General features: G+C 42.8%; 1 protein-coding gene across 2 annotated transcripts in view; it reads right to left on the bottom strand.

The window, feature by feature from the left end:
- Positions 1 to 26,858, bottom strand: part of NCOA2 (nuclear receptor coactivator 2) — a 1,980,807-nt gene that overhangs the window by 1,449,606 nt on the left and 504,343 nt on the right. For both annotated transcript variants that reach the window (XM_044067155.1, XM_044067157.1), the window contains exon 4: positions 23,030 to 23,134. In XM_044067155.1, coding sequence (XP_043923090.1) covers positions 23,030 to 23,115 — 86 coding nt within the window. In that variant the 5' untranslated portion in view covers positions 23,116 to 23,134. The remainder of the gene's footprint in view (positions 1 to 23,029; positions 23,135 to 26,858) is intronic.

Raw genomic sequence — 26,858 nt, 5'->3', positions numbered from 1 at the left:
GTCTTAAGTCTTTTAGGATAGGAATGATCCCATGTGTCTAGAAAGCCTGCACCACTCTCATGCCTTTTATGATCACGTGCAGCTTTGCTTGCCTGAGATTTCAAGTGCCCTGTGCTTAGATATCTCTATTAAGCATCCGCGCATGTCTAGGGCATGTCTGGTTAAGGTCTAATTTGGGAGAACAGTCTGAATGATATGTTGTTGTTCTTTCTGACATGGTGTATCCACCATGTCAGTTCCCTTTTATAGAAGGGGCCATTGGAATGGCATGCTCAAGGAAGTGAAACTGCTGGTTCCAGGTATCCTTCCAGTGAAGTTTAGTCATGCGCAGCTTGGCTAATGGCACCACAACAATGGTGCATGCCATATGGTCCAGAATACTCAATGACTCTCTGTCTATCACCCCCAATCTCCTTGGCATGTCTTGGAAAAAGGCTGAAAGTGACTCTACCTTTTCCTAGGGTAGGCAGACTACAACTGAACTGGTATTCATGAAGGTACCCAGAAAAATCACCTTTTTACTACTGGACATAGGTTCAACTTCTGTCTGTTATTCTGTTAAAGTAGTCTATGGTGTACTCTGGTGACCTCCACACCTATTACTGGGAATGTGCCTAAACCAGGCAGTTGTCAAAGCAGGAATAATTGTGAATGCCCATGGTCTCACACAAACTATAGCTGGAGAACAACTGGGGATATCCATTTTATATAAAACACTGGGAGCAGTCAAACCAAAGGGCAAGGAGCTAAATTGCTAATAGTAACCCCCTCCCCAACACACACACACACACACACACACACACAGTCTGTAAATTTTAGGTTTTGTCTGTATCCTTTGAAAATTGAGGAATGGAGGGAACCTCTAGTAAGGATGTGAAGTGTCTACCAGTGTAATCAGATGGCTCTATCATAAATGCTTGTTTGTTGTTTGTCTTTCGGCTTTTTCTGGTTAGGGGTCGCCACAGCGGAACTCCGGTCCGCTAATGATTGGCAGTAGATTTTCACGAACGCCGAGGTGCCAGCTCGATGTTCAAGCTTCAACGAAGGCACGCCCATTTACGCATGTCTTTCGAATGCCCACCTAACCATGGGGAGGACATGCAGACTCCACACAGAAGACACTCCCAGCACTCCAGCCGAGAATCGAACGGGAGAACCTCTTGCTGTGAGGCAACAACGCTACCGCTGCACCACCGCTGATGTAAGATGCACAAACTCCATTTAGTGTTAAGTTTCAGTGTTACCTTGTAGCTTGTACCTGCTTACATAAATAAGTGGCTCCTTTACCATTTTGGTTAATGTACCCAAACAAAAGAAGCTCGACTACCATAATGCAGCCTTTGATTCCTCAACTTCAGCTACTTGGCATTTGGGGCAAGACCCAGAGGAATCAGAGAAGTTTTTTATTATTAATCTGACTGAGTTAACAAAGATCAGCCAGCAACTAGTAGTAATAAAAGAAAATAACGCTTCAAAAGCTAGAGATCAAAGAAGTGGTTTTGCAGTACTCCAATCAATTGCAAGAACTGGAAAAAGAGTGTTGATCAACAAATCAATGCTAGAAGCCTTGGAAAACAAATGCAGGAAGAATTTGTGGTTTTCAGATACACAAACCCAGAAGGCTCTGATTGTGTGCAGTTCATGACAGAGAAGTTATCAATAAGAACAGGGGTGACTAGGCAAGAAACAGTTCTCGATCATCCTCAGAAAGTGATTTTGCTGGCTCAAGCTAGAAGAAATGTGTCCTGACCTCTAATGGTGCATTTTGCCACCTACACATTAAAAGAAAGAATTAAAGCAGCTCTGTGGACATAAAGCAAAATAGTTAAAATTGCAGAGACAAGGGTCTTCAATAACTATTACTGTACTTTCATACATTGGCAGCAGTTGAGTTGGCCTTTTTACTTGTGATTCACTTCTCTTGAAAACTCAAAATTAAATTTAGACTGACTACCCAGCGACATTTATGCTATTCTTACCTGCAGGGATGGTGAAATTCTTAAAACTCAGAAGATGCTCTAAAAAGAGATAAGGAAATTAAAGAATCAACATCTGTTTTATCTGCAATAGCCACCTTTCAAGCCCAACAAGAGTTTGGAGCACTTTCCATCATTTGGAACAGGATAAGAAACAGCATTCTGCACTTTACCTGGAGGCCATTTTAGAGGCTCCTGAATTTAAATTACTTTAGCTTGCTCTATTTAATTGAAAAGGGAGCATGGGAAGCCAGTTCTTTTTTACTTTATCAGCCCCTTGCCTCCCGTTTGCCCAAAGTTTTCTCAATGTCCATGTACACTCTAAGACCTTTTCCTTACTAAATATTTAAAGAGACTCCTGGCAGACAGTTTTAAACAGTGGATGACTGTGACTTCCATGCCCAATTGTTGAGTGTGAGGTCATCTGGTATAACTACACAGTGCATTGCTCTACTAAATAGCTACTGGCTACTCCCCCAAGACTAGAACAGTATCATTCTTATGTACTATCAGTTAAGAAATGTCTTAGGGCACTGGAGTTATACAACCATGTGTCGGAGTATCAGACATGCCAACATTTGTTATAAATGTGACAATTCAGATAACTTTGTGAAGGATGCATGTTAATCTAAGTATGCAACAGACAAATGGCCTATATTCAGTTATTTTTATTCTTTGGACAAATGTTTGTATTAATGTACCCTTAAAGTACAGGTTTCAAGTTACTGTACTTGTTCCCTCTCCACTCTTTTTTTTCCCCACCTTGATTATCAGAAATTTGAACACAACAGTTCCAACCAGAATGAGAAGAATTTAACAACACTGTAAGTACTTTCATGCTCAAAGGGGCTTAATCATACATTCAAATGTTACAACACATACATAAAATTAGTCACATATCCAAGTGGCAGCTCGTGCTACTGGACTGTGGGACTGCACCCCCCCCCCAGCTGAAAAGGAAAAGAAAACAAACACTAAAATGTAGTTTGGCTGTCCCGGAACTCTGCGCATGCATGCTCAGCATTTTCCCAAACTCCAGACTGGTTAAACAGCAGTCCAGAGTGGGAAACAAGGTATCAGACTGCAGATGCCTCAGAAGTCTATGTGGTTACAACCGTACAGACTAGAAAGGGATCGGACTGCAACGTCTGCATGCTGGATAGCTATAAGCCTGCAGCCGGTGCTCTCACGGGACGTCACTGCGTGGGACCTTGACTGCTGTCACGGGCTCGGAGCTATGAAGCTCTTTTCATTGGATGAAGCCTTGGTAAGGATTGTCATGGAGCTCTTTATGGACTATAACAAATGGAGCTCTTTCTCTATTTCCATCCATGGAGTTCAGGTAGTGTGTGTGCTCTTTCTTATAACTGCATACGTTAAATGTTTTCATTCAATCAAAAAGCAGGGACTTGCACAAAACAAACAGAAGTACCAGTGAATACCATTTTATAGCTACCAATCTACTGCATAATTTAATTACTGTGAATTAATTATGTAATTCACTATTAAATCATCCTTAAAGTGACAAATGTATCACATAAAAAGATGAATACCTTGTTATTATGAAATATAAATATTGTAATACAAAAAAATTCCATTTTTAATATAAAATATCTATTGAATACCATCAATTTTTACCAAAAATTATTTTATAAAAAAGTGTTACCATTGAAATTCGTGCTACAAAAATCTCAACCTGCTTTAACTGTGTGTAAAAGCAGAAGGACATACATATGTTAAATATACATACAAGTGTAAGAATTAAGTGGAGTTGTGGATTACAATTTGGCAGCTTGTACCTTTAAAACAGGGGCAGTGGAAGAATTCTCTTTCAGTCCTGTGAAGTTAAAGGCATTTAAGTATAAGCTGCCACAGTAGTTCCTTGTACTCAAGCCTATTTTCCCATGTTCCTCCCCTCTCCTCTACAGAAACTTTTTCTGAAATACAAAACTAAAATATTTTGCATTATTTACAAACCATAAAGTGTTTATACAAAGTATTCTTCTCATTTTACATTGTTTTATGTTCATAAATTCTCTTCTGTAAAAAACTCTCAGTTTTTCCAATGTAATATCAAACAAGCACAGCAAACAGTCAAATATACTTCCCTCTGTACTGTGGCAGTTTCCTTGCTTAGGTGGAATAATTTAGTTGCCTTTTTCTTTCTTCCTCCCTATCCCTCAAAGTCCTTTCAAACATTAATGACATTAACTGAGCCAAATGTCTTTCAGTTCCTCAAAAATTTAACAAAAAGTCAAAGGTCCACTCTTTCCACTTATTCTTATACAATCGTATTTCACAAATGCAAATGATGCTTTGCAGTCTCACATTTATTCATTAATTTCCATGTTGCTGGTCTTCTTTCTGTTCATTTCCATCTCTCAACTCCAGATTCCAGTTCTGTTCCACAATGCTCCAGATTCTTCTGGTCAGCTCCTGTGCTTTTCACAGTCTCTCAAGCATTTTCCTTTGAACAGTGGAAAATGGTTTCACTGGTAAAGTCTCTCAGTGTCAATGCTTCTCATTATTATAAGAAGAATGAGACAGTCCTCTTCTGCTTCATAGCTCCCTTTTTGCTGGACAAACTTTGCATTTCTTCCTTAGCTTGTTCTACATAAAAAATGGCTTTGATACTCCAGGAAAAAAAATATTCTGAAGATAGATGAATACAGCAGCTTGGATCTCACATCTGCCTCTCGACACTCCCTGATAACTGGAATGAATGTGTTTTTTTTCTGCCTGGTGTACAGTGAATAAGCATTTTCTTACCCTTTTGCCACAGTTTTGTCAGTATCAATTCTTTTTGCTGGTAGGTTTGCATCTTTACTAATAAAGGACTTGGCTGCTTTCTCATGGCCATATTTGGAGCATACACTCTGTGAGCCCTTTCAATTAACAGTTCCTACCGTGAAGCAGTCCAGTTGCTTGTGTGTGCCTTCATAAAATTAGTACAGTCTGTTCCTTCTAGTATCTCTGGTACACCATAAAATCTCAGATTTTCCCTGCATGCTCTATCCTCTAATTCCACCATTTTTTTTTGCAACATCTCTTCTTGAGTAGTCTCATAATTGGCCAGCTTTTTTATTCATTCCGATCTTTATAGTTTTATCAGCTCAACTAAATATCTACTTAAAACTTCTTCCATTTTTCCAGCCTTTTGTTATTTGAGTTGATATACTCCTTCAGTGTTGGGTTTATTTTTTATCAGCTCTGAGCACATTCAACTTATTTTTTCCTATAGAATACAGGAAGCTAGGTCTTGCACCAAAGCTGGAGCCTGTAATGGTTTTTTGCTGAACAGTTGCAGTACTCTTCCCAGTCATTTTTTTTTCTCTTCACCTTTTCCAAATGATTTTCTTTCAGCGCAGGCTCTCTTAGTTTCTTCATTGCAGACATCCAAGAAGTGTACTTACTAGCCAGTAATTGAATTTTACTCAAGTTGACAATATCTCTGCCTGCAGTTTCTCACTTTCTGTTTTCACAGTGAGAAAGTTAAAGTTAAGCTGTTGATCAGTGTGCAGCCATTTTGGAAGTAGGAATACTCAAAGTTTTTAAAAGATTATTGGAGACAATGCAATACCTATGGCAGCTTATGTAACTAACGGTACATTCCGGTGTGCAAGTATAATATGGTGCTCCCAGATGCAATGCTTACATTTCAACTGTCAGATAATCACAAACTTAAATATAAAATACAGATAATTAGCACTAACTGCATGGAACTTGTTTTGGCCTCAGTAAAATCAACCCCAAAGAGCAGCTTCAGAGAAGTGGCATGAAGCACTGCAATGGACAAACATACTTTGTAAGACAACATACTTCACAGGGAAGACACACAGTAACAAGCCAACACAAACTAGTTCAGTGAAACCACCAGAAACAAGCACAGATTCACGGCAAAAGTACGGAAATGCGTGATGTTCCACACAGTTACAATACCAGTCACTTGGATAAATAATGTCCTAACAGACTTAAATGACAGACCAAAGTGTACTATCTGAACATGTGCAGGAATGCAGTACAACTATTTGCCAAAAAGCCTGTCTCGGATGAACACATTTCTGTAGACTCTCGGGTCAGTTGTGACAGTCACTGCAAACACACAAACTGCTTGTGGAAAAAAAAATGGTTAGACAGCTATAACAATAAAATTATTCCAAGTAAGATGGAAAATATATTGAGAACTGATGCACCTAGTAGTAGAACTTTCAGGTATGAAAACATAACAGAAAAAGGTTACACAAAGAGACTGAGAACAGCAGCTACACCAGGACAACTTAAGTGCGACATCAAAGCAGAAATACTTCCATCTGAGACACCCTGAAACTTGCTCAGCAAGAGTTCCTCACAACAGACGATAGTCCTGGACATGGACAATGACAAAACAGTGATGTTTAAACAACCACCTATTCCTGAATTCACTAGCTCTGAATACTAAAGAAATTAAAGAGAGTCATTTGTAAAACAAGGTCCTCACTGTTTCCGAGAACACAACCAGGGAAAAGTAGAAATTTAAGCTGCATCCTCAATTTGGACATGCCTCTGTGGATAGATTGTAGTAATTGCTTTGTAGTTTCCGAAATGCATCCGTTTTAAAACGGACTGCAGACAACTGTAAAATTTGCTAATCTTCCATCCAGAAGAGACAGCTGCTACAGATTTACATCAACTTGAACCTGGCACTTGGTACCATCACATTATTGATCAATTTACAAGTTGGTACCATCACATTACCGATCAATTTACAAGTTTCAGGGCCAGAAGCGTCACGAATACAAAGACACTGTCAAAAAAATGTAAACATTTTTCATTGCTGGGTAAGTAAAGTCCAAGCCATTAGTTATTTTATTAAAACAGTGGAGAACCCAACATTAACTTAGTGGTAGTATCAGTAATGGTTTATCTGCAATATGACCACAGAGGCATACGGTCCTTGAAACATTAGGTTCCTAGAAAGATACAATCAGACATGTTAAAAGCAAGAGCTAATAATGGATTTCAACAGAAAATGACATTATGTTAGGGAATGATGGCAAAAAAAAAATACTATGAACATACAGTAGTTACTTGCTTACCATAACACTGGCTCTTTCATTCCAGTCTGCCTGATATGACTGATGGGTCTCTTCAGGCAACTTGTCAGATCTGAACTGGCAAAGCTAGTGTTCCTGCTGTGAGCTCCTCCAACTTCTTCCTCTTCAACAATGCACCTATGCTCTCTAGATAGTCACCCTTAGAATGGGTTTGCTGCCTATAAGCCAGTCAGAAAAAAAGGGTTACCTTTGGAATTCACATATAGATCAATGGAAGGGGGGAAGAGGAAGGGATGTCATATTAGATGGACAGGAATGAAAGGACCAAGCATTATGGTGAGTACATAACTACCATGACTTATTCATTTGGTCCATCTGATCTGACTGATGGGTCAGAATCCCCAGTCACTGAAGTACCTGTGTGGCATTATGACAAGAGACCACTGAGGACAGTCCCCACAAATGCCTTAGACAGGGCAAGGTAAGCAGTGTAAACTATTCTGCCCTCATCTATTGCTTTGGTGACCTTCTCAAAGAAGTCCACCAGGTTGAGTAAACATGACTTGCCCTTGATGAAATCAAATTGGGTTGGGTCCAGTGTCTGGAGGCTTCCTATGTCATTCCTGATCATTTTCATGAAAATTCTTTCCACAACTTTGCATACGAAACTAGTAAGACTTACGGGTCTGTAGTTGGGCCACCTTTGTGCAGTGGGATGGACTGATGCTGTTCTTCACTCATGAGGCATAAAGCCAGTTTGGAGGCTACAGTTAAATAATTCCAGACAGCCAGATAGGTCATGTTTCATGCTATTTAAAGGCATCCTGGAATACTGTCTGGGCCCACTGATGCAGTGTTCTTCACCTCAGAGAGAGCATGTGTTCCTTAGTGATAGTAGGGGAGTTATATCTGATAGTATTCCCTGAGGGAAGGTTGATGGGGGGGGGGGGAGTTGGAGCTGAATGCATTGGCCAGTAGATCTGCTACATCTTTTGGCTCAGTATAGATGGCTCTATTTACAATGAGCTCTGCACATAATTGTGTATTGCCTTTGAGGTTGCAGACAAAGCTAAAGAATGCCTTGTGGTTGTCCTTGGCCTGGGAGGGCAAATTTACCTGAAATTTGACTTTGGTATATTTTATTTCTCCTCTGAGTGGTTTGGGTTGAGGAGAGTGCTTTTATTCTGCTGGGTACTGCACCTCCTAATTTTTACCATATATTTTTTTTAGTTAGTTCTGTACTTCTTCATAGCTTCATATAACCCACCTTACAGGCCCCAGTTCGTGGGCAGAAGACCATGACCTCAATCCAGTTCCCGAAAATATCCTCATGTATAAATACTGCGGGTATACTGCCCACCCTACCCCTTCAGTAATCACCACACAAGCCTCCAACACAGAGACCGTCTTGGTACTGGAAAGTGAAAAGCCAGTGGCATGGTGGCCTGGAGAGCACAATGTTTGTGGAAAATTATTTTTCATTGTACAAAATTTATTCCAGCAATCGGAGAATGTTGAGGGGCAAGTGTAAGACTCAAGTTGCTATATCCAGCTGACTTCAGACTATTTTTTCCTGGGGGATGAAAGAGATTTTTTGATGCAGAACAGGCTAAGTAGGAGATAAAGTTTATCCACCAAAAAGTGAGGCAGTGAGCAGACAGGGACTCATTCTTCTGACAAAGCTCAGAGAGAGACTTTGCCTGTGTAAACTTTTCCAATATTCTGTAGGAAAATGCTTTGAGAGACAGAAAAAAAGCATAGGAATTGACTAGAAGAATCAGGAGTACTGTGGATTTCTAGTCTGGTGTTGGGAAATGAAGATCTGGAAGACGACCAGCTACACTGAAATTTGTGAATAAATGAGGGATTACAAAACATTAATCACATTTTGTGAAATATGGCTTTGCAAAATAATGGCTGAAAAAAGACTGGACTTTGTTGACTTTCTTAAATTTATGGGTGGACTGTAAAGCACATAAACATTAATGACACAATATAGGGTATTAGAATACTAAATATTAAAAAAAGCAACTGTAAGCAAAAGAATTTCTGATCTTACTAGTATTTGTATAAAACATTTCAAGACAAACTATATGTTACATTGTAAAGCAGTTTTCTAGTGTGTGTGCAGACGCATTTTAATGTGTGTTGGAAGGCTTTTCAGTTACTACTATAGGTGTTAAAGACATTAAAGTAAATGAGTACCTTTTCTGAGTGCCAAGAAATAAATGATTTGCAATAAAACAAGAGGAAAGCTGGACAAAAGCAAGCTTAGATTAATATAATGCTGACATCCTGGGCTTCTGGGGTAGGGGTGGGATGTAAAATGCACCAATTATATTATACACAGAATTAGGATGATAATTCCCTTGTTTTTACAAGGATCATAGGATCACAGGAGGTTACTAGGCTAATGGTCCTGGGGCCCTTACACGCCTAATCAATACTTTATCCTCAAAAAGAAACTTCAGTCAGCCCCTGTCAATGAGGGACACAGGTGGAACCTCTGGCTCAAATTTGTGATTTCCCATCCACTCATCAAGGTTGAGCTTGAGGAGGGTAAATGAGATGCTCTGTTTGACGTGTATGGGAAGTCTATTCCAGAGATGGGGCAGCCCCTTGGAGACAAACCTGTCTCTCCAGCAGGTTTTGCTGATGTTGCATATTAGACTCAGGCCTTTTGAGCGGGTAGTGCGTGAGGAGTTAAGACTTATGGATATGGAGTAACTCTAGGTGGTCAGGGTCCAAGATGGCCTTGTAGGCGACACACATATCACCCCTGAGCAATCTATACAATACAGAGTAGAGTGATAGTGATTTGAGCCTGTCTACATAGGACAGGTGTTGGAGGCCATGGATTCTCTTTGTGAGGTATTTCAGTGGCCTTTCCAGTTGATGCAGATGTTTGGAGAGGTGCATCTGAAACAGGGAGTTATACTCAATTATTGGTCTAATGAGGGAGCAGTATAGAGGTAATAATTAGAAGTTATGTACTCACCATAACGTTCCATCTGAGTAGGTGACTTCATTCGGATGCAACCTGTGGGTATTGGATCCGATCTCGGATCCGAGCCGGCAATTCAAAAGCTTAGGCTCCGAGCTCCTAGCTCCTCCCTCTTACCCATAACCCCTTGCCAAGCCCTGACTGACCTCAGATTGAGTTTGCCTCAAAATACTGACCACAGTATACTAAAACAGCATAGATACTCGCGCTATAAAGGTCAGGGGATGGAGGATAGTTGCATCGAATGAAGTCACCTACTCAGATGGAACGTTATGGTGAGTACATAACTTCTAAATCTGAAGTAGGCAGACTTCATAGTCTGCAACCTGTGGGACAGAGTCCCTAGCTACCTGAATCTTGGGCGTCATGGAAGGATGTTCCGAGCACCGCTGAGCCAAAGGATGCTCTTCCTCTAGAAACAACATCCACCTTGTAATGAGAAATAAAAGTATGAGGCGAGGCCCAAGTAGCTGCCAAGCAGATATCATCCAACGAAACACGGGACTTAAAGGCGGCTGGCGAGAAACTGCCCTAGTAGAATGAGCCGTAACCCTCTGAGGAGCAGGTCTGCCTGAAGTGTCATATGCCTGCAGAATGCAATTAGCAATCCATTTAGAAAGAGTGACTTTAGACACTGCTTTACCCAGAGCAAATTTAGCAAAGGAGACGAACAGCTGATCTGATTTCCTGTGGCCAGCTGTCCTGTTAATATAAAAACGTAATTGTCTATGAACATCCAATGAATGCAATTTGTATTCTCCTTTGTTTGAATACTTGGGAAAAAAGACAGGCAGATTGATTGACTGGTTAATATTGGATTCAGAAGAGACCTTCGGAAGAAAAGATGGATTGGTCCTGAGGCACACCCTATCAGGGAAGAAAGAAAGATAAGGCGGTTTGACACATAGAGCCTGAAGCTCAGACACCCTTCTGGCTGAAGTGATAGCTACCAGAAAGGCAGTCTTCCAGGAAAGGTATTTTAAATCAGCAGAAGCTGCAGGCTCGAAGGGAGGAGCAGTAAGGGCCTGCAGGACTAAAGACAAGTCCCAAGGTGGTACAACCTCCTTGACTGGAGGCCTTAACAAAAAACTCCTTTGAGAAAGGTTTTGCATAATTTCGCTGTCATAAGGAGCTGTGTCCTGACCAATGTGATAATGCGAGATAGCCAATTGTACCTTAATCGTGGAAGAACTGGCCCCTTGATGAAAGAGGTCTGTTAGAAAATCTAGCACCGCAGAGATAGGTGCTGAAAAGGATCCACAGTTCTCTGTCCTGCCCATATAGAGAACCTCTTCCATTTACTCCGATAAACCTGTCTGGTGGAAGGTTTATGAGCAGCCACCAAAATGGCTTTGACCGGTGAAGAGATACCGGGAGTCCTAATTAAGGTTGGAACTGGAGCAGCCAAGCTGTCAACTTCAGGGTCCGCAGATTGGGAACTGGCATTCCCAGAGGGTGAGAGATGAGATCCGATTGGATCCAGAATCCATGGTGGATTGATTTTGTGAGACCATACGAAGGGGAACCAAGGTTGTCGAGGCCAGAATGGGGCAATGAGAATCATTCTGCTCCCCAAACTGTTGGCTTTCTGCAGAAACCTCTGCATCAGAGGAAGTGGAGGGTAGGCATAAAGGAGACCGGGAGGCCAAGCATGCACCAGAGCATCCCGGGAACTCCCCTGGTGGGGGAAGCAGAGCGAACAGATTGTCGCAATTGACGTTTGAGGGAGAAGCAAAAGATCGCAACAGGGTTGCCCCAAGCGGCAAAAATCTTCTTCGCTACTTGAAGATTGAGGGACCACTCGTGTGGAGAAAGGATGGTGCGACTGAGCTTGTCCGCAAGGATGTTGGACTTTGGCGGAATGTGCGTTGCTATCAGAAAGCGTTTGGTGGAAATTGCCCATTCCCAGACTCTCATGGCCTCTCGACAAAGGGGTAAGACCTGGTTCCTCCTGCTTGTTGATATACCAGACTACGGACATGTTGTCTGTCTGAATCGCAATAGTCCCTGTAGGGAGAACGTGGTGAAGTGCTTGCAACGCTAGGAGCACCACCCTCATTTCCAGGACATTTATATGCCATGACGTCTCTGTGGGATTCCACGTGCCTTGGACAATCTTTCCCAGAATGCCCCCACCCGAGGCAAGAAGCGTCCGTGGTCACTGTGGCTCGGGGAAATGCAGCGCAAAAAGGTCTTCCTGCTAGGGGCTCCGGAGAAAGAAGCCACCACAGAAGGGAGTCCCTGCACGCTCTGCTGACCGCAATCGGAGCGTTTAGAGACTAACAAAGAGGAGACCACTGAACTTGAAGGTTCCATTGAAGGACCCGCATGCGTAAACGGGCATGAATTAGAAGCGGGATAGCTGCCGCCATAGAACCTAGGGCCCTCAGGACCGAAGCTGCAGTTGGAGATGGTTGTAGGATTGCTGTCACATGACACCTCAGGCTGACGATACGGTCTGGGGTGAGGAAGGCTCGCATTGATCTGGTGTCTAGTCTTCCTCCTATGAAATCTATAATTTGAGTTGGATTCAGAAAAGATTTCTCCCAGTTGATCGTGATGCCCAGCCTTGGTGCTAGTTGAAGGAAGTAATCCCTGGCTGGGCACAGAAGATGCCTTGATGATGCCGTCAGGAGCCAGTCGTCCAGGTACGGAAAGACCTGTAATCCCTGGAGCCTCAGGTGGGCCGCTACCACTGCTAACACCTTGGTAAACACCCTGGGGGCTGAGGTGAGACCAAAGGGGAGGACCCTGAACTGATAATGACTGGCTCCCCGCCGGAGGCGAAGAAACCTCCTGGATCGTCTGTCCATCCGAATGTGGTAGTACGCATCCTTGAGGTCTATGGAACACATCCAGTCGTTCTCCCTCAAAAGGGGGAGTATAGATTGCAGGGTGACCATCCGGAACTTTGCTTGGTTACTGACAGGTTCAACAGGGAAAGGTCTAAAATTGGTCTTAAGTCCCCGTCTTCTTTGGCACCAAAAGAACCTGGAGTAAAACCCTAATCCGGCTTGATCTGGGGGGCTGGATGGCTCTTTTTCCTAGCAGCTGCTCGATTTCGATAGCTGCCGCCTCCCTTTGGTCGGGTGGAACATCTGGGAGGCTGCGAGATTTGGGAATCTTGATTAGGGGTATTGAATATCCTCTGGATATAAGTCAAGCACCCAACTGTCTGTTGTTATGGACTCCCAAGAAGTCAGGTGCATCGAAAACCGCCCCCCGACTGCCTCCAGAGACGGACAGCCGGGCAACCCTTCAGGGCTGCTGCGTGGGTCTCTCAGAGAAGGGTTCTCTGGACCCAAAATTGCCAGGAGCCCCCTGCCTCTGGCACGACGACCTGCCCGTCCTCCTCTGCCACGGAAGGACTGGTTATCCGGAGCAGGTTGGGACTGCTGCGACTTCCGGAACCACATCTTCTTCTGTCCCTTTTGGTTCTTAGAGAAGGACCTCTGGGGAGCTGAGAAGCGGACTCCGACGGCAGACAGCGTCTCTGGACTAATGTCTCGCAAACAGTCTTGCCAAACAAGGCAGAACCATCGAAAGGGGCATTCGAAGGTCGCCTTGAAGGGCTCAGCAAAATCACAATGGCGGAGCCAGGCCTGTCGCCTCATGACAAGGCCTGCTCCGCTGGCTCTAGCGGCTCCCTCAGTAGCATGAGACAGCAGCCGCATAGATGTATTGGATACAGATCTGAGAGTGGCCATTCGGGTGGAGTAAACCTGTTTATCCTCACTCGAAATGGACTCCGGGGGAGATGCAGCGTATTCTTTAATCAGATCTCGCTGCATCCTAATGACATGTGCCATGTAGTTCAGCGCTCTCAAGGAGAAGGTCGCTGAACTAAAACTCGCTTCCCAATGCGATCCATCGAGCGGGACTCCTTGCCCGGAGGATGGACGGAGGGACTCTCCTGGGCCAATTCCCTCTTAGTGGCTGCAGCCATCATCATGGCATCTACTGGGGACCCTTACTCCAGTGGAGTGCGGTCTGATGGAGGAGAAAGAATGCGGTCCGGGCTTAGGGATAGGCTCAATGGTGTCCGGATCCTTCCACGCCCTGATAGATATAAGATCTACCAGGGGTCAGCAGGAGGGACACCCAAGAGGTAGAAGGGCCCGCCTCGAATGCCTCCAAGAACACAGACTCGTCCGAAGAAGCCTTGGGGCAGACCACCCCCTGATCCTTAACATCTCCATGATGTCTCCAAATGAGGCGTCCTCAGGGGTGACCTAGGGAGCCTTCCCCTTCATCCAAGTCCGTGTCTTCAGTGACGGACTCAGGGAGTCCATGTGCCTCCTCTTGCACTTGCGCTTCGAGGTACTTCATCGGGGCTGTCCGAGGAGTACTCTTCAGCAGATGGATGTTCCAAGGGAACCACTTGGGACATCGAGGCGGGCTGTCCCTGGGACCGGCTGGTGGGGGCCTGGCCCAACTGCAATGGAGTGCGGGATGGAGCCGTGGCAGGGACCGGGGTCCGGATGTCCTCGACAGTGCCCTTTCCATAGCGTTGAAAGCCGAGGGAGCCAGCTTCTCTAAGCCCGAGCCGACCCCACTCGGATCCGGCGTGCGGATCGGAGTCGGAGCGAAACCGTCGGATCCGAGACCAGTGTGCTCCGACCTGGGCGGGCGAAGACACACCAGCTCCCTCGGATCGAGGCTCGGCCCTCGGCTCGAGAGGTCGGGTCCGGTACCAAGCACTCAAGGGATGGGGCGGATCCGAGGTTCGCCGACCTATCGGATCCGACCCACCCCCGGATCCAAATCTGCACGGCGCCGATAGCTCCGAACCCGTGGTATGGGTCGGAGAAGGAGCTAAGGGGCGAAAAGGGTGAAGCCCCTCCCGGTTGGGGGCTAGGAGCACTCCCATTTGCATTTGGGCCTGGATGAATTTCCTCATCATCCGGTCCATATCAGCTTCGCTCATCGAAATGGTCGATCTAGAGGAGGCCACCGAAGCGGACCTAGAGAGCCGTCTCGGTGACCTCCTGGAAGGGCTAGCCTCCTCCTCCTCGGGTCCAGGAGAGAACCGAGGGGAGGCACAGGGGAAGCCCGCTTAGATGGAGGAGCCGAGCTGGAAGCTTCGGCTCTCCTCTTGTGGTGCTTCTCCCTGTGCCTCTCCTTCTGTCTCTCCCTAGAAGAATCCTTCCCCTCCGGCAACTTTAAGGGAGGTTGAGTCCCAGCCGGAGGGGGAGAACTCACAGCAACAGGTTGCTGACTTGAGGCAGAGGCGAAGCAGTATCTGGGGTAAAGACCCGCCAGCACCAACCGACCTCCGTTCCCTTAAAGCCGGGGTTGAACCCTGCACAAATGGTACAACCAGAAGACAGGTGTTCAACCCCAAGCATTGCACGAGTGTGGCCATCTGCTGGGGACAGCTTATGGCCACACTTACATTGAAAAACAGCCTTAGGGGCTTCAGACATTACACCTAAGGCCTAAACACACACACACACAAACAAACTACGAAAACCCGAGAAAAATTAACTAAAGAGGGAGGAAAGCCTTAACCACACACAAATCTAACTATATTAATAACAAAATAGAGAAATTCAAAATTTTTCCTGTCAGAAAAACTACACTTATCTCAAACCACGCCAGGAGCTCTAGAATTCCGTTGCTTCTTGAAAAGCGGCAAACGAAATCTGAGGTCAGTCAGGGCTTGGCAAGGGGTTATGGGTAAGAGGGAGGAGCTAGGAGCTCGGAGCCTAAGCTTTTGAATTGCCGGCTCGGATCCGAGATCGGATCCGATACCCACAGGTTGCAGACGAATGAAGTCTGCCTACTTCAGATCTTCTTTTTTTTTCTGGATGCAATCCCTTTACTTACGAGGTGAACCAAGTAAAAGGCTTTTCTGACCACTGCCGCAAACAGAGTTGCAAAAAGTCTACTTATCAGTTTAGTATATCAGGTGGTAATAGAATCCAACACAGGCAGGAATTTTAGCTCTGCTATATCAGCACTGCACAAATCCACAGAAATTAAGTCTATGCTAGAACTGCAACACAGAAAATACACCTCAGGCAATGGCTAAAACGTAAGATGGGCTGGCTCAACAACCCCCACCTGAAGCTAGCCACAGAGCTACCCTGAAAAACAAAAAGTGCAGTCAACAAAGGACAAAAACAATAAGGCACATATAAATATAAATATAAATACAGTACAGTTCAAATGGAGTTGCAAAAAAGTGTACTTACCAGTTTAGTATATCAGATGGTAACAGAATCCAACATAGCCAAGAATTTTATCTCTGCTACATCAGTTCTGCACAAATTCACAGAAAATGGATTTCTAGATTACTGCACTTGCCTTAAGCTATAAATAATGTTGTTTCTAAGCAAACAGGCTTTAAAAATAAGACTTAAGCTTCTTCCATCTGCAAAGATACTAGCTTGTTTTTTCCCCATTAACAAGTGTTCTTGGTGAGAGACAAGAAGTCTACAGCTGATGGCACTTAGCAAGATGAATTCTGTACACTCCATTCTCAGTTTTGTTTGTCTTTCGGCTTTTCCCGGTTAGGGGTCGCCACAGCGGAACTCCAGTCCGCTAATGATTGGCAGTAGATTTTTTACGTGCCGACTTTGCCAGCCCTGACGCACAACCTTCAACGAAGGTACGCCCATTCATGCATGTCTCCACAGAGAAGACGCTCTAGCTGAGAATCGAACGGCACAACGTCTTGCTGTGAGGCGACAACGCTACAAAAAGTTTCCTTCAAGCATCTGTAAAGTTGTTAGCGGCTTTTTTTTCTTTCTCATTGCTAACAATTTTACATAGAGAGCAGCTGTCTCTGCAGGTGCAAGCAGTTAATCCTGAGAGTTCACATCATTCTTTACTGACAGAAATACAAAATGTAAATGGACAATGGCAAGAAACTCAGTAGAAAATAAAGTCTGAATTTAAAGAATGTGAATAAGAGACAGCAAGCCAACCCAAAAACCTTAATGCTTTAATGGATTTAATAGAACGGTGCAAAATTTAGTTTGATTTAAAAGGTAACCGGTGTACTTTTTCCTTTGGGCTAAAATTTAATGTTTCTGGAAGAACACAAGTTGTTTTTGACATCTGGGAGGGAGAAAGATGAGAGAATAACAGATAACAATACATGTAAGTGGGAACACAGGTTGTAACATGCATTTTAGCATGGATAACCATAATTTTAGGTTAACTTGAGGCAATTGTTCCTATCTGGAGGATCGCATTTTGTTTCATGAAATGTACATAGTTGTGTGTTTGCTTCAAGTTGACAGGGGATGGGATATTCTAAAAATGCATTCACTTTTTTGTTTGAGGGATTTCATTAAAGCAAGAAATCTTGAAAATGTGGCATTATGTTCAAATGGAGATAAGAAGCAACCATATAAAAGATCAACCTGCCTAAAATTACTCTGTGCATGTAAGACAAAAAATGAAATACTGTGTGCATAAGACAAAAGTCTGAAACACATTTTCAAAAAAACTGTAATATACAGTAAGTGGGAACAACAGTTTTTTAATCAGAATGAGTACTCTGCCCTCAGTTCCTTGTAATACAAATAGCCTTATAGGTATAGACAAAAAGGAAAGAGCATTGAATTATGTTAATAAATGCAGAGTGCAAACAGCAACGCATTAGGAGTCACATTTGGAAAGAAATAAACATATGAATTTGACAAAGAATTTTAGGAAGGACATTCAATAGAATATCTAGGACAAAGGGGAAAAAGGACAATAATAATAGATTTGTGGCAGTAAGGGCACACTGGCTAAGGAGAAAGATTACACTGGCATTATTTACATTCCACCAAAAACTATTACGGAGATTAAGAAAATTTTCAGCAGAGAATATTACTTACAGACGGGGACCGAAATTTGATTTACTTGTAAGAATATATCAGGGGACCTAGATGGGAAAATACAACAAAATATGGTAACCTTCTGAAGAAATTTATAAAACATATGATGCGGATGATGCAAATTTAGTAGTTAGAACTCAGAATTTACATATTACTCCACAAGGTACAATAACTGGGCTAGACTGGATAGAAATTATATTTCACAAGAGAATGTGCATTTAATTGACAGCTTCAACATACTTCCAATAACTATTCTATATGGACCTGACAACAACCAAGATAAAATGCACGGTAATGAAGTATAAATAATACAACGGCACTTTCCACCCACCTGTTAAAAAAGAGAGGAAATTTAAGAATGTGTAGCGGAAATTATTTAAGTGTTATTAGGGAATATAGAAATATCTTTGAAGTTATAGCTAGTGACTGGAATAAAATGAAAATAGGCTTTTAAAATAGGGTCAAAATAAAAGAGAAAGGTTTTGGGATTACCCGTAGATCACTCTATTGGAGATGCTGGGTGAGTAGACTAGACTGACTGGGGAGATGATTTTTTTGAATTATGCTACAGAATTGGAATTGCCTAGACATAATAAAAACTTACTAAGTCTAATTATGGTGGCTGACAAAAAAGCAATTACTAGAAAATGGAAATCAAAGTCTAGACCAACTTTACTAGAAGTGAATATAGTAACAGAGATAAAACAACTGGAATTGAGATTTTTAGAAAAGGGAAGGAACAAACAAAATGGTAAAAAATGGGAATTGTGGGAACAATATATGCAGAGCAGGAACGAGGTTTAAGAGGCAGCATTTGAATCATATATAATGCTTAACTGATAATGACTGGATGGTTTATAAGTGATGTACAATGTTTACAACTATAGTTGTTTCAACGGTGTCTGTGATGTAAGCTATAACTAAAGTGATATCATTTTGTATGTTTTTCATTTATATAAATGTAAGACTGCCATATGTGTAAATTTAATAAAGATGTTTGGAAAAAAAAAATAGAAGACAAAGATATGGTTAAAAAGTTAATAAAAATTACTTAAAGGGGCTGACAAAGGTTAAAGTACCGTAGAATAAGGGAAATTTCACAGAAAAAGAGGAGGAGCAAATGCAGACAGCTAAAGAGAGAAAAAGGGAGTATTTGAAAAATATGCATGATTTTAGAAAGCCTGCTGTTAAGCAACTATTTTTTATAGCTCCACAGTATAAAAACTTTTAGAACAATGACTTAAGCAACAGAAAGGAGAAAGGGTTGTCATCAAACTTAGGGAGCCTATGACAAGAAAAATAACCAGAGATCATATAAAGGTAGAGATATTTTAGAACTTTTACGAAACTCTGTAAAAAGCAGATGTACGTGGAAACTAAGAAAAAACACAATATATAATGATTTACGATCAGAGGAAAATAAGGCTTAACAACTAATGGTTAAGATAGAAGGAGATAAGATGGAACAGGTTTTGTATAACCAATCTGCAGGGAAGTCTCCAGGAATAGCTAGAACTCATGTGATGTTTGTAAGTCAGGAGGGAAGTGGAAGTTTGGAAGTTAGAAGGGAAGACAATGATAAAGATCTGGAAGCACCAGCATCTTAGAGCAAAGCTGTGGTGGCTATATTACCCAAAGAAGGTAAAGATCACAATTCAGCATCATATACACCCATTTTAATTTTAAACCCTTACAATAAAATGTTTATGTTTATATTTGCTAAAAGAATGGCAAGGTGTTGCCACAACAGATAGATAGGGATCGATGTGGAGGGGAGGTAAACATTTGACATTAACAGAATTATGATGATCCAAAGGGCAGAAGAATGTCAGAAAATACTATTGTTGTTGTTGGGTCTTAATCCAGAGAAAGCATTTAACAGAGTAGGTTGGGATTTTATGACCAGGGTAATGGAAGCAATTGCATTCCCTGACATAAGGTTAATTAGGAGGCTATGTGAAGGATCCGAAGCAAGAATTAATGTGTAAGGGTTCCTCACTGACAAGTTGTACTTGAGCAGAGAAAGCAGGCAGGGGAGCCCTATTTCCCTTTTATTACTGGTTTTAAATTTATAGCCAATGGCAAAGAAAATGAGGGACTCAGAAATTCAAGGGTACAATTGGCATGGTAGTCAGGAAAATTTGTTTTTATTTGCAGATGATGGTATTTTCCATTTGATAAATCCAGAAAAGGACAGCTCACAGCTCAGTGTTGTGGAACATTCTGAGATAATTTCAAGTCTTTTTGGGACAGAAAATTAATGAAGATAAATCTATTTGAGGTGTACCCCTGCCAGTGGAGAATGTCCAGAAACACATCCCTGTGGATCATCCATTTGTGGGCTTTTGTCATGGACCTACTCAGTGTGTCTGCTAGAACATTTTGAGCTGAGGGAAAGTAAACTGCTTTCAATGTGACCTTTGCTTGTAAGGCAAATCTCCCAAGCTTGGAGTACTGACCTGCAGTGTAGGTGAGATTTTGCCCCCCCTGTCTGTTCACATACCACAGAACTGTGGTGCGGTCTGTGAACAGTTTCACAAGACCTGGTTAGGAGAGGAATGGAAAGTCTGAAGGGCCGAATCACAGCCCTCATCTCCTTTGATGTTTATGCATTGTTTTCTTATCGAAGGAGACCACAGGCCTTGGACCTTTAGGCTCCCCAAAGTTGCTCCCCACCCCAGGTCCAAGGCATCTGCAAACAGCTCCTGAACAGGGTGTGGTGGCTGAAGGGAAGGTTCTGGATTCTGAGATATTTGTTGAATCCATACAAGCAATTCCTTAGATGGTGAGCAGGCTGAGACCAGAGTGTTTTCAGGCAGAAAGGCCGTAAGGTTTGTCCTTAGCCTGCAGCCCAGGAAAACCGGATTCTGAGAAGGGGTTAGTGAAGATTTGCTGTAGTTGATGGTGAATCCTAGGCTTAGGAGCCAAAAGACGGTGGTTTGAAAGTTCTGGTACAGGATGTCTGGATGTTTTGCTTGAATAAGCAGGTCGTCCAGGTAAGGGTAGATACGAATTCTGCGTAGTCTGCAAAATGCAAAGACAGGAGCCAAACACTTTGTGAATACCTTTGGAGCCATAGAGAGTCCAAAGGGCAAAGCACAAAACTGAAAATATGAGGAAGTGACATAAAACCATAAGAACGTCCTGAATACAGGGTGAATGAAAATATGAAGGTATGCATCCTTGATGACCAAGGAAACCAGAAAAGCCTGAGAGAGCAAGAGAGGAAACAGTTTGTGGGGTGAGCATCCTGAAGGTGGGAACTTGTAGGAAAAGACTGAGCTGGGACTAGTCTAAAATTGGTCTCCAGGGGCCATCTTTCCTGGGGGCTAAGAACATCCTGGAATAGACGTATTTTCCTTTATCCATGGAGGGAACTTACTGTATGGTCCCCTGTGAGATCAAGTCTTGAATTACCTGTGGAAAGAGATGAATCTGGTCCCTTCGGGGTTGTTGGATGCCCATGAAGGGAGGTATGGGTTTCCAACTCATGAAATAACCATTTTGAACAATGAACAGGACCCATTTGGCTGTAGTAATGCTTGTCCAGACTGAAAGGGAATGAGATAGGTGCTGGGAAAGAGGAATTTTTGTGAGTATGGCCAGGTAGTCACAGACTACCAAAGGGGGGTCTTTTGGGCAGAAAATGTGTGAGACATAGGTGAAGTCTGCCTGCAATTGCCCTTCTTGTGAGGTTGAGAAGAAGCTTTGGTCTTTTTCCTTATAAAATTAGGCTTGGAGAGAGAATTTCTGCTACATTTTGGAACGGATATGTTTCAGTTCCTGCAGTTCTTTCCTTTTCTTATGGAGGGTTTTGAGGATGGCAGCAGCATTTGCACCAAACAGGGCGGAATTGTCCAGGGGTGCATCCATTATTTTTACCTTGAAATCTTTAGGCAAAGGTTGCAGTCTCAGCCAGGAATACCTCTTGAGGACAGAACCAGATACTGCTGATCTTGCACAGACCTCTGCTGCATCATTACTGCATTTAATGGAGTGTCTGGTAACTTCAGCTGAAAGTGTCAGAAGGGAGGAGAGTCGTGACCTGGCTGCAGAATCTGGAAGATCTGTCAGAAATTTAGAAGCCTGAGAAAGTAGGGCCAGTATATACTTAGACACGTGTCTGATAATTAATGGCCCTAAAAGCCAGAGTAGAAGAGGTGCAGACATTTGTCCCAAGCCTCTCCATCATTTTACTATCCTTATCAGAGGGCAAAAGGGAGCTTTATCTGCAGAGACTGAAATCACAGCTAGATCTGCAGGAAGGTATTTGAACAGAAACTCACTGTCCTCTGGGACTTTATAATTTATCTGAAGGAAGAAAAACTTTGGCGATCAGACAAATGATGGAAGCTGGTAGTCAGACTGGTGGCAGAGAAGTTCTGAGGATGGTATGTGCAGATGTCACTTTTATGGCCTATGTTGCCTACATCTTATGTGCAAAGTCGCACATACCTAGCAGTAGCTTAAGTCTTTGCTATACTGTCCGGACATTCGGGTCACCTAAGCGGTGAATCCCTCATGTAATGAATACTGCAACATGAGAATAGAAGGACATCAGTTGTTGCATGTGTTTAAATGGAAAAAATGCTAACATGGCTTGTTTACTTTTATACTATTGCACGTGTACCTATGTCTTATGTGATGATTTAATAAAGGTGCTAAACTGGGGGTGAAGAATCAAAAGACAATGTGGGAGCACAGGCCTGAGAAATTTGTGCATCTGAGAAGCCGACAGTCACAGCAACTCAATAAACTCATGGGATGATGAAGGTGTGAAACACTGACTGCACATGCCCTGCAGTTAGATTTTTATGCATCTTTTTAGGAAGTCTGGAATTCTCCACAATTCATACTCCATCAGTGACCTCTACAACTAACATTTTAACTTTCTCACCTCTTACAATTAAGTCAGTGTGATGCAGCTTTTGACATCACCAGACTAGGTACGAATACTGCTTCATATAAACATTTATTTCTTTTATTTATCCCTTACTATTTGAATTACCAATGTCAGAATTACAGCCTCCAAAAAATGAACTGAACCCGCCACTTCTTTGTTGCAATGAACTACAGAAAGGTTACATCGTGCATTTATACACACATGCCAGTTTATTTTCAGACTTTATCACATACATCTGATAAAATTAAACCCAAATCTCCACAGTAATATGTTCTAACCTGGGTCCCAGTTGGTCTGGACATTCTTTGCGCTTTCTCTGCTCTGCCCTGGTTGGGTCAGAGGAGCTGTCTCCAATCCCACTCATCTTGAACACATATCAGCAACTGGAAAGAAAAAGAACACGTTAACAAATAACTCTCAAACATGGTGGAAAATCTGCACATACACGTGTATACAATGCCCCAGGTCTTCCTTCTGTACAGTTTTAGATTCACCTCAAGTCCAACATACACAGAGATATCTTAAGCATCATATCCCACAAGCTGTTAACCATGTTTAAAACTCATTTTAAGCTCTTCTATCGCCCAGAATAAATGTCAGCACTTTTCTTAACAATGTATCCTTTGCGTTGCATAAAAATGCAAATTAAACTTCTTGGTTCTGTGAACCATGTGTAGCAACAGTCTTGTACTATAAGTCTTAATGACCATCACTACTAAGTGGCAAACTACAAAGTAATCTGTGGTATCCTCACCCACTTAAAACTATGGCTCATAATCAAACTCAGCACATTTAGCCAGCAACTGCTCGGACAAACTTTCTATAAATTGAATAACAGAGAAAAATCTAAACTTGTGTACTTAGCACAGTGCTAGACCCTTTCATTCATGCCTGACCGATACGAACTGAGAGTTCTCAAGCCTCTTGTAAGATCAGACTTGGCAACATTAGGGCTCCAGCCTAAAGTCTAAAATTTTCCCTCCCATCATGCACTAGTGACCAGTTACTTCTGACTGAGCCTGCTACCCCTTCAATCGAAGCATATATATAAATGTATGCATATAATTGTATAGCTATATCAACATCTATTTATACAGATGCACATCTCTCTCTCTCTCTGTTTCTCTCTACACACACACACACACACACACACACACACATATATATACACACACACACACACACTAAAGAAAAATATAGATTTACATGTGTATGTATGCATATATATATATATATATATATATATATATATGTCTATATAGATAAATGTTGATAGTCATATACAGATATATGTATATGCACCAGTTCTAACAAACAGGGATATTTCTTGAGATAAGGCCGGGTAGGAGTATGACAGAGGTCTTGCACTTTGTTGCCTTCTGTAAGAATCTGAGGATCAAGGGTAAAGGTGAGGAGGCATAAAAACAACCTTGAAGCCACTGCTGGGTTGCAGCACTGCTCACACACTTTGCCTGAGAAGGGATCATGGCAAAGTAGCTGCTGCATTTGGTGCTGACTGAGGAAGCAAAAACACTACAGTAGGAAAAGCTCCAAAGATTGAAGATCTGCTCTGCTGTCACTGGACTGACATCAGAAGGGATGTAATAAGCCTAGCCGGAAGGCAACTGTCATCTACAGGAATGAGTGTTGCTACAAGAAAGCAGTGCAAGGCCATTTCCCATTACCAAAGCCTCAGTGCTTCTTGACATAAAGGATAGAATATGGTTCCTCCTTGTTTGTTGATGTACCAAACCACTGTCATGTTGTCCATTTGGACAGAAATCCCTCCCAGAGGAAAGTGGTCCTGAAAGTCTTACAAAACAAGGAGGACTGCCCACATCTCCAAGACACTGTTGTGAAAGCCAGCCTCATTGATAGTCCATAAACCTTGGACCATTTTCTCAGTGTAATGACCCCAGCTACAGAGAGGAGGCACCTGTGGTCTCAACCTCAGCTCGAGGAGATGGAACAGAGGGCCTGTCAAAGTGAATAACAGGGGAATCTAGCCACTACTGCAAATGTTTTTTATTTTGTGTGCATACCTGGAGAGAGGATGCAGAAGGTGAGACAACTACTCGTGCAGAAGTCATTGAACTACTGTCATATGGTAAGCTGTCAACTGAACCATTACTGTTGATAACACCAGTAGCCCCAGAGACTTTAGAACTTAAGCAGCAGTGGGGGATGTAGCCTTAAGAGTTAGCACTGCCCATCTCAAAATTCTGAATCCTGTCTGATGGAAGGGAAAACTACAGTTGTGTACACTTAACATAAATGTAGATGTTTGAGTATATTCACTGTTGCAGTTCTGACTTGTGAAATTTCCTGCCATGTAAGCCCTTGGCCCGTCCGACTACCAATGAATATTTTCCCCACTTCTCGAAACTGGTGGATGCCCTGTTCTACGTCACTATGTTTTGGTATAAAAGGAGTCAGCCAGCACCATGACCTCAGTACGTTCTTGGCCCCAACAAGTAGGAGTCCCCCCAGTATGTCCTTGAGGTCAGGGACCCTGGATTCCAGAATAAGTGTGAGGGAGGAGGTGGTCACCCTGATTAAGAAGGTGAATGTCCTAGCCTATCTCATAGGCCACAGGGGAAGGAGGGAAGGAAAGAATACTGCAATAGTGAACAACTCCAAACTGTACACAACTGCACTATGTTTGTAGTGTTTCAGTGCTGCAGTCCTGACTTGTGGGGTGATTCCCAAAGCTGAAAGGAGGGTGGATGGAAGGCTTAAGTAGAGGCAAGGACGACCTGCAGAATGGCAGGGGCAAACCCTGCTCTGGACTTGGAAAAGGTAGGAAAGATGGTAATGTTTGGTGAAAGTACGCATAAAGGACCAACTAACTGCTTCCAAAATGTCTTTGGTGGCCACCCCTTTAAGAAAGGCAGTAGAGACAGCAGCATCCCTAGTGGAATGCGTCTTTACAGCATTAGGAGGTATCTTACCACAATGGCTGTAGCAAATGGAGATACAGTGGGACATCCATATGGAAATAGTTTGTTTAGCAACTGGTCTCCCCTCAGAGCTACTGGCAAAGGCTACAAAAAGTTGGTCTGACTTCCTGACATTCTTGGTTTACTCCCAAGTAGCAACACTGTTACCTATGCACATCCAAAGAATGAAGGATCCTCTCTCCCTTTTTGGGGGGTTAGGAAAGAATGTAAGCTAGTGTATTGTCTGGTTTAAATAAGTCTCTCACCACGCTGGGCACAAAGAAAGGGTTGGTCCTAATCGATACTCTGGTTGGAAAATGATGAAGGGTTCCAGGCAAGGAATTTTATACCAGTGGAAGCTACTGGTTCAAAGGGTAGAAGGGTGAATTTCTCGAGAACGAAAGTGGAGGTCCTGTGGGGGAACAGGTGGTTTTCTTGGAGGCTTAATGTGGACAGTCCCTATCAAGAACTGTTTCATGAGGGGATGAGAAAAGAGAGGAAGTTGAGAAAGCAGAAATAGCTGAATCATGGATCTTTATAGAAGAGTAGGAAAGACCTTTTTCAAAGAGGCTAGATAAGTATGATAGGATCAAAGGGATATGAGCTTGAAGACGGGTTTTGCCCCTTTTATCTGCACCAAACAATGATTTTTTTCCATTTGGTAGAGTAATACTTCCTAGTGCTAGGTCTCCCAGCTTCTTTTAGAATGTCCAGGACTTGCTTGTTGAGAAGCGACCCCTTTCATGGGATAAAGGCATCATCCAAGCTGTCAATTTGAGTGTGTGCAGTTGGAGTGTACGATTGCTCCCCCTGTTCTGCATTAACAGGTCCACTTTCTGTGGCAGCAGAAGTGATTCTGTTGGTTAGCTTGAGGAATAAAGGGTACCAGTGATGCCTCAGCCAGTCTGGGGCTATCAGAATTACCCTTAGCCTCTCTTCCCATATTTTCAGCAATACCCTGGGTGGCAGTGGTATTGGGGAAAGGCATAGAGGAATAGGCCTGTCAAAGGAAAGGATCATAGAAAGTTACTAGGCTAATGACCCTAGGGCCCTTACAAGCCTAGCCCTTGTTTCCATGATCAGCACCTATTGCCCCTGTCCAAGAGAGACACAGATGCAACCCCCGTGATGAATTTACAGTTACCCATCCAATTGTCCAGACTGCACT

This window comes from Protopterus annectens, chromosome 3.part1, assembly GCF_019279795.1.
Source record: "Protopterus annectens isolate FY-2018-M chromosome 3.part1, PAN1.0, whole genome shotgun sequence".
In the NCBI taxonomy this organism is placed as follows: Eukaryota; Metazoa; Chordata; order Ceratodontiformes; family Protopteridae; genus Protopterus; species Protopterus annectens.
The sequence above is the reverse complement of the archived record's forward strand: the minus strand, read 5'-3'. Positions and strand labels throughout refer to the sequence as shown.